This window comes from Etheostoma cragini, chromosome 2 (genome assembly GCF_013103735.1).
Source record: "Etheostoma cragini isolate CJK2018 chromosome 2, CSU_Ecrag_1.0, whole genome shotgun sequence".
In the NCBI taxonomy this organism is placed as follows: Eukaryota; Metazoa; Chordata; class Actinopteri; order Perciformes; family Percidae; genus Etheostoma; species Etheostoma cragini.
In genome coordinates this window covers 19,516,229-19,525,254 of record NC_048408.1, presented here as the reverse complement: position 1 = coordinate 19,525,254, position 9,026 = coordinate 19,516,229, and the positions used below count along the sequence as shown (strand labels likewise).

General features: G+C 39.8%; 1 protein-coding gene across 3 annotated transcripts in view; it reads right to left on the bottom strand.

Annotated features, from left to right (window-relative positions):
- The window catches only part of pkn1a (protein kinase N1a), a 49,290-nt gene that overhangs the window by 20,715 nt on the left and 19,549 nt on the right, over positions 1-9,026 (bottom strand). For 2 of the 3 annotated variants that reach the window (XM_034894146.1, XM_034894161.1), the window contains exon 1: positions 588-746. The exons of the other annotated variant lie outside the window; for it this stretch is intronic. In XM_034894146.1, coding sequence (XP_034750037.1) covers positions 588-629 — 42 coding nt within the window. In that variant the 5' untranslated portion in view covers positions 630-746. Of the gene's footprint in view, positions 1-587; positions 747-9,026 lie in introns of those variants that run through there. 3 annotated transcript variants of the gene reach the window in all.

The following is a 9,026-nucleotide window of genomic DNA, read 5'->3' as shown; positions in this document are numbered from 1 at the left end:
AGGGCAAAGTTGGGGAAAAATGGAAATGCTAGAAAAGTAAGCAGGAGGAGCAGTGAGGAATGTTAAATCTTGGTCAGCCCGTGCTTACAATGTTTCAAAACAAATCTCCAATGTCCAACCTGCTTACGAGAAAACCTTTAGAGTCACTAAGTTCAGGAGTCATAAGAAACGCCATTTTCAAGATAGTCTGCCTGCCAAATGGGCTAAAACTGAAGACTAAACAAACATCAAAGTGAATTACAAATCTGTCCCATGACCAGCGCTGTCCATTGTCCTCTTTCAGCCTTTCCTCATGAAGCAGTCTATCTCTACTGGCTGAGAAATGCCATGAACATCTCAATTTGAAAGGAAAATTTAAAATTGTGACAACACAATTCAGGACTCAGTAGACAATTAGTCCCCACGAGTTTCTACTCACTTCCTGTGTCTTTTTAAACATTCCTATCATTTCTAGCAGAGATGTGGAGACTCAACAAACCAGACACACAATCAGGAACCCAGCAGAGTGTTAATCACTAGAAATCACTGCCACTCACCCACTATTACAGGAACACACAAATCAAACAAACAAGCCAACAACACTTCACCTCCGAGCTGTCCTCATCCTCCTCGTCACCATGCCAACACATAGTTCACTCAGATACGATGAAAGCCCAAAAATACAGGGGAACATAAATCTTTGGTACGCTCCTAAACTTGGCCAACCAGCTAATGCCACAGAGAGAGCAAAATGGGTTAAGGGGAGGATTATGATAAAAAGAGATAGAGAGGGAGAGTTAAGTGAGGGAGGAGGGGGAACGCCTCCGAAAGAGGATATCCGTCCCAACACCAAGCCGCTCAGGCCTTTCCTGTTTCCTCTGAGATTTTGCGGCTGTCAGTAGAGAGTGAGGCACAGAAAAGAAGGACATATATTCTGTACATCAAGGACATATTCTCACTCTCAAAGTTTTGTAAATTATTCCTGGTTCTTTGGCAGTGCTTGTACAATGTCAAGTCGTAGTCTCAGATACTCAATCAGATCTGGCTTAAAGTGAATTTGTGAGAGTTTGTTTTTTGCTCTCACTTGGGTCGGTGATACGATCTTGAGAGAGGAAACAAGGGAAGGATGCGTTTTCTAAGTAGTGGATCAAAGCCAAACAGTAACATTTGGACGTATTTCTGCTTCTTGCTTGAGTTCTAGTTTCCTTTGGGCTCCACATCTACAAACCACAGTGGTGATTGTCCTATGGTCCTTCCCCTATAGGATGACAAGACTTCACAGCCTTATCTGAAAACAGTGGTGGGTAGAGTTAGCGCCCTTACTCTAGCCTCCAACATCCTCCTTTTTAAAAAATGACCATACAGTTTAGTAGCGAGTAAGAAAGCTAACACAAGCAAGGAAATACCACTAATGAAAAATCTGTGGCTAAATATTGTTGATGAGATATATGTAATGGAGAACCTGATACATAAAATGAAACTTTCTGAAGCATAATTTGACAGTAAATAGGAAACAAAATGAAACTTTTACAAGACTCAAACTGAAGACATTGGACTGGAACAATAACTAATGGATAACTACAACTTCAGGCTGTAAGATTAAGAAGTTTTTTTTTTTTTTTTAACTTGTTTTTCTCGTCTTTCTGTTGCCAACTTCTATTTGTAGACGTGGTATAAAGTTGTTACAACTGGCATGTTACTGTGAAGAAACTCTCAATAAAAATCTAAATGAAGAAAATAAAGAAGTGATTTTACAGGTTTATTTTATGTCACACTGTGCCATATACGGTCTGTAATCTGTGTTTTGAGGTCAGATTATGGAATGAGTGCCTGGTGATTTGTAACAATATATATCAATAGAAAACAAAGTATGCAACAGAGACACAACAAACATACAAATAAAATACAGTTAATCCTAAACATGTGCCACTGGTTTTAAAAATGGCTAAGTGGCTGGAATTACTTTTTTCTTATTTTTATTCTTTAAAAAAAAAAACTTTATTCCAAATGGGCTCTTACAGCAGTTACAACCTTACATTGGCCAGTATATTATGCCCCATTTTATGAAATATTATGATTGCTGTTACAACCCACATCTACAAATCAAAGAGCCACATTGTTTTAATTTGGTCAAAGAAATTGGTTTCCTCCTCAATGCAGCGGGGCTGAGTTTGACTCCAACCTGTGGCCCTTTGCTGCATGTCATTCCCCCCTCCCTTCTTCAGCTGTCCTATCAAAATAGAGGCTGCAAAATGCCTCCCACCCCAAAAATAATCTTTCAAAAAATTAACTTTTTAATAGACTTTTGACACAAGCAATCTATTGGTTGTCAGTAAACACGACTACGGGATATTTTGTGATTTTTGATCTCCTGCTAAATTAAAAGATTCAAATTGTTGATATACTCTTAAGGATGCCAACAAATTTGTCAAATGACTAATAAAAATAATGATTACAAAACTTCCATTAATTTATGAAGTTTAAAACTCCCCATTGGCGCAGCACTCCCATCAAGTCAACACTTTGACATGAAACAATAAATCCTCTCCACACACAACACCTCCCTGTGCAAAGTGTCTAAACATTCCACTGTAAGCAACACTGATGAAATGGTTGTTTACCATTACAGCATTGGTCACAAATGGCCTAACTGCTGTTGCTTAAAGGAGGTCAGACTGTTTTCAGTGTAACTCTGGATTGTTGTGTTGCTGCTGGGCTACAGACAAAGTGCAAAGTGAGGGTGTGTCAGATGGTGAACTGATTGTGAAACTAAACTGGAAAGATGTTATTTGAGTTTGTCTTATGCAGAATTATACAAACTAACTCCTCACGAAGTAAGGATTAGATTTAGTATGACTAATTATAGGTTAGGTATTTAATATTTTCTTTACTATTCTTATGACTTGTTCAGTGTTGACAGATTGGCTGGTTTTCAGCACAACTGGGCTACTTATTTTGGATGGCTTGTGATAATTTGGGCTTTTTAACTTTTGGCTAACTTTTTAGCCATGGTAAAATTAAACTAAATTTAAATTGGTCTAATAATTTGGTTTATGACAAATGACTTACAAAACTAATGATGACATTCCCACCAGCCTTAGCAGTACTTTGTGTATAGTGCTAATTAGTAAATATTAGCTTGCTAACACAATTACCTAACATGGTGGACACTGTACAATGGACCTGCATGTTAGCATGGTGACATTATTATGAGCTCAAAGCACCGCTGCACGTATGTACAGCCTCACAGAATTGCAAACACAGCTGTCGACTCTTTGTCTTGTAAAGTTTAGGCTGTTTCCACGCTACATGCTAAATTCCAATGAACTAAGCCTTCCTCTCCTTTAATTCAAATATACTGTGATTGACAGGAACGCTATTACTGTGTTGTCTGCCGTAACTTTAAAAAGAACAGATTGATACATCACTATAATTAGATTAAAATGGCTAATTATGGACAACTTTAGTTTAAAGCTCTAATTGGACTATTTGGCATCGATGTTAGTGTTCTTTTTGCAACAGGAGGAACTTCAATGCCCTCTAATGACATCTATATATAAAAAAACGTAACCTCCATTTTAAGATATTTTATACTTTGCAGTAAATTGCCTAGTCCCACTCACCCTTCAGGATGTGTCATTTGTTGGTGAGTGTCACGGCAACATGTCTCCTGTCACTTCCAACACAACTTGTGAAAAAGACGTGTTAACGGCAGCCGTTGTTAACAGGATATGTTCTGGCAAATGTCACTGCATGTAGAGTAGGAAAGCAACACCAGATGAGTCGTGACAAACCTCTAGAAGTCTCTTTAGAGGGCCGGACGGTCCAAAAAGGCTGTTCTGACCCGTCTGCCTGGTGTGTCAGGGCCTTTAGACTAACTCCACTATAACAAACTGAGCCTAGCGGTTAAAGAGAGGACAGCTGATACAACCCCAACACTAAATTTTATCTTTCAGCTTTTGACCCAGTGTGACACTACAAAGATGGCAACAGCTAACGGGCATCATAAATGACTCATCCCATGCAGCTTGTTAGTAAACTAGCCTAGGGAGGAGGGAATTAATGACTGGTTAATTCAAGCGAGGCTAGCTCAATCGGACTGTGTGAGCAGCGTAGGACGTTTGGGCTGGACGGAGAGGGACAAGACAAAGCATGGGTAAAGTGCAATATTTTGTCTGTGTGTGTGTGTGTGTGTGTGTGTGTGTTTGAGAGAGAGAGAGAGAGAGAGAGAGAGAGAGAATATTAGCATGTCCTCCACTGTGAGGACAATGCCTGGAGTTTTCCTACTGAGTGATAATGACCACTCAGTACAGGAATAGTATCACACAGAGGTCATGGTAAGGCGTGGTCATGCAAGCGTACATGACATGGACAAAAAATAGGAGGACAGATATTCACTTTTAATGAACGCACACACTGACTCAGACAAAAACACGAGGACATTTCTCTTAGGGAGTGAGGTCACAGAGCTCACTACATTTCTGACTGAAGCCTGTGTTGTTATAAAGGGTGTGATCTGTGTACTCTTACGGCTCCAGTACACTCCCTCCAAAATTGCTGTTAAATGTGAAACTAGGTGAAAATGCCATCATAACTTCTACTGGACCCTTGCTCTACCATGAGAGAAGGAAGGACAAACGAGCTCTGGCTGCGCTCAACGTCCCGCATAACAATAGAGAGGAAGAAGAAAGAAAAGCTTTTTCACAGCAACAAATCATGACGATGAGAAGGTATTGGTCATTTCTTCTCTATACTCAACAAGGAAACAGGATTCATTGTAGGGGGATTAATCACAATGCAATATTATCTTGATTCTTTGGACAACAATGCAATATTTGCTGATATCAAAAAAATCTGACACGATACAATTTTGATCTGCGATTGAAATAAGATGTTATCATATGCCCATTTGTTTTATAAGTTACGTACATATCAACTCACAAAAAGCAACTAAAATATGATTTGACAATGTTATTACTGAACTCTTCAAAACATTTCAATGTAAAAGTAACTATACTTATTAAAATCTCTCAACGAGAATAAGACCCAGCTTGATCAAAAATGAAGTACTCTACTGATTCAGCATTGAACTTCTATAACATTGTCAGACTCACAAATCAAAATCAGTTCAGCAAAATCAGTGTACTGAAAGTACACGGGTGACCCCCCAAAAAACGGTCCAAAAGTGCAGTGTGGAACGATGGACCCTTCTCGCACTGAACGGGCTCCATCTTGACTACAAAGCGGAAGGGAGCCCTTGCCCGGCCGCTGATTGGATGAATGTGTCACGTGGGTCTGGCTGCTCGAGAATTTCTTTAAAGACTGCCATGGCAGCTCGCACGGAATACAATCTTGTGTTTTACAAAAATAGTTCAGCATGCAGTTGCTGAATCCGGTCAGTTTAAAAGATTTTGATAGGTGGCGAGCAGAGCCTGCCGCTCCTCATTTGCATACAGGAAAGCGGGCTGGAAAATCCTGTTCACATGTGTTGCGTTCGTCACGTTCATCCCTCTCGTCTCGTCGTACTATCCATGACCTGTATGAAGACTTTGGTACGTAAAATCTGTAGAGTTCCTATTTAACTACAACCTATCATTAAGACATACAAGTCAGAAACATACGACACAGGATTGGCTAGTTGAATAAATACCGTATATGGTGTGAAAAGTTGTTCTACTTGTCTGGCTGAACACATTTACAATTCAGAAACAAAGGCAGGGCTTGCAGAGGTGGATGTAAACAGGGGCACCTTTAATTATCTAACTGTTTCAGCTCTACACAATACACGTTACCAGCACTTGACCTTTAACCCCTTTGTTCTTTCTAAATCAACCTCCAGCCTTCTCTCCACTGCATCTCCCCTCTCGATTTCCTTCCACAATATCCACCAACTAAAAAAGTGATATACATGCCAAACAAGTGGTCTGCAAAAGGGTTTCTCTAATGGATACACAGTAACTTGCACATCACTTCCTGTAGATGTCTTTTGTATGAGCCACTTTTTCTTCTGCTAAAAAGACAAACATCCAGGGAAATGCAATTTCCTTTTGTGTCAAACTGACTGACAGCATGACAGCAGAGAGGCATGAAGAGGAACAGAGTTAACGAGGAGGAAGAGGGATACAAAAAGCAAACCACACAATACAGTTTTCTTCAAAAGGAAAGGTTGGTTTAACACAGCCTTTGATGTGAAAGATTGAAAATACACTGTTAACTTCAAAAACACAATATATTTGAGGATACGGTAGAAAGCTAATGCCACCACCGCAGTGTTACTACTCATATACAAATGGACAATCGTCAACAACTGGACCATCTGCAACAGAGCATGGAAAAAAAACACACCGATAAGAGAAAAAGACAGTTTGTCCAGTCACGCTCATGATGTAAAAGACTGGGAGAGAAGTGGTTGGCCAAGTGTTGAAAGAGAGAAAAAGATAGACAAGGCAAACAAAGAGAGAGCAGCATGGGGACAGGAAGAGAGGGAGGAGAGAGACAGATGCACTGCTGAGTGGGCCACAGAGTTGATGCAGACAAAAAGCATACAGAGAAAGAAGAAATGGGGCAAAGAACAGCAACCGCACTGCAACTGCAATGTGCCACAACTGTGCCAGTCAAGTGTGCCAATCAAAATAGCTCATGAATGACAAAGAATGTGGTCACTGGCTGAATTCTTTGTAGATGTTTATAGCAATGAACAACATTTTTTTAGTAGTTCTCCCATACAGCACATACTTACTACATACATGTTTTTCTGTACTATCCTTTTCAAAAAAGTAGGGCTGTAATCTCCCAGTCGACTAGTCGATTTATTGGTTGATACGTTCTGGCTCGACCAAAATTCTGATTGGTTGACTTTTTGCCGTGTTATTTCATCAGGTGGAAGCATAGACCGTTACGGTTTATGGGTGGAAAGCACTAATTGCTAATTGAGGTGTTTTCAGAGCATCCCTGTTGCATAGGTAACAGTCTGTCTTCAGAACACCCCCCTTTTTTTGGATTAGCCCAACCCACTGGGGACAGATTGAAGAAACCATGTCGAAGACATCGGCAGTGTGGCAAATTTTAACAAAAATAGATAACGGAAAAGGGTCGAAGGCAGTTTGCATATCGCAGCTCAACTACAAAGATGGCGTATCACCTAAAAACGGTAAGCTTACTTTTCTGCGTTAGGTTGCCCTGTCTGTTTTGAGTAGGCTATATGAAATTTTTCAGAATTGGCATATTACATAGTCAAATAATCCTTTTATAACTACCGGCGTACCCTCCCGCAACGACGGTAGCGTTACCCCTTAGACTACACTGGATGTTAAGCCTCTACCATCCAAACGCAAAAATAATATCACTGAAGGAATTGTCAACTTTATTGCTCAGGATATGAGGCCCCTTGCTGTTGTGGAGGGCTGTGATTTTAACAACTTGTTAATATACAGCGCCAGGACGGCACACCATCAAGCAAAATGTGAGGGACTCAAAGAGAAAGTTTCAGAGTTAATACAACACAGCGAGGCACTGACATGCAAAACAAGTGGCACTTTTGGCCAAAACTTTCTAATTCAAGAATGTCCCTTTCCCCTGTTACAGTAGTTGGATCTTTCATTTTTAATAGCACAGTATTCACAAACTTGACTGAACCTAGCAGCTATTGCTTTCACCACCTATTGGCCACTTCACTTCTTTGATTCAGGTCCATGTGAGCCTGACAGCTTGGCAGGTGTGGAGGAAACCTTATTCTTTGAGCTGTATCCAACTCTTCAGTGACAGACAGGATAAAACAATTGCCAAACTCATTCATCCTGCACAAACAAAAAATGGGGCTGAAGTGCAACACACATCTAACATGTCCACTAATGTTGATTCATCATGTAGCAAACGCTGTTTGCACCATATTATGTAATAATTGTTACAGGCCTAGTTGACTCATGTAGAAGCTAGGAAATCGGGCGATGAAGGTGCTGTGTTCATGGGCATCATTACTTCTGGCCTAAAGGGGAAAATGGGGAGGCTTTATTTCAGAATCCCTTCCTTCAGCTCTTTCCCTCCCTCTCCTGACATGTGTTAAACCACATGTCAGGAAACTTCTGTTTTGTAATGCAAACATTGGGAGGAGTACTCGATGCACACCTGGATTATTGCTCAACAATGCAATGCAACGCACACACACACACACACACACACACACACACACACACACACACACACACACACACACACACACACACACACACAAGAAATTCATCACAGAGTGTGCAGTTTCAGGTGCAAAACATTCCAGAAAAAGTCAGATAACTGACTTTAAAACAAAATAACCTTATAATATTATTGATCTTAGTTGATCAAACTCTCAGGCAAACCGCAGAAACATTTTTACCATCTGCGCACCCATAATCCTGACCCTCATTTGGCTCCAATCATTATCAAACTTTGATTTTCATTGAAAACAATAAAATGTGCTGCACAAATTTGCTAATTCCACTTTAAGTCTGCACACTGAGCAGACATCATCAATGCAAACTAGAACAGCTTCTCTACTAGTTAGATCTGATGCCCCAGCCATATCTGCATAGGCACTATCAATTTTTGAACATGAACACAAAACATTTTAGTCAAAGATCCCAAACGTTTGGTTATTAAAAGAATTATGGATTTGTACAAAATGTGAAAAACTATTAAATATCCACAGTTTAAAATAACCTATATATAACACATAGATCTAAACACAAGGTTCACTTATAGTAGCTTTTTCAAGGTCTAGAGTGAACTTTCATTCTCTACTTCAAACATATATTTGGCATTTCTGTTCTGTAATTGCTTTGTACTTATCCGCCGACATAAATGCCAACACTGGCTGCAATAAACTGATATTATTTGCCGCTATGTCTACCTTTCTCTACCCCATAATATCCATAACAGACACACATTGACACAGCAGTAAACCGAGCAACAGACATGCAACTGGATGAGTTGATTGAAACATTATTCTAATAATCGATTTTTCGTTTGAGTCATCTTTTAAGAAACAAATGTAAACATTTGCTTCCTTTTAT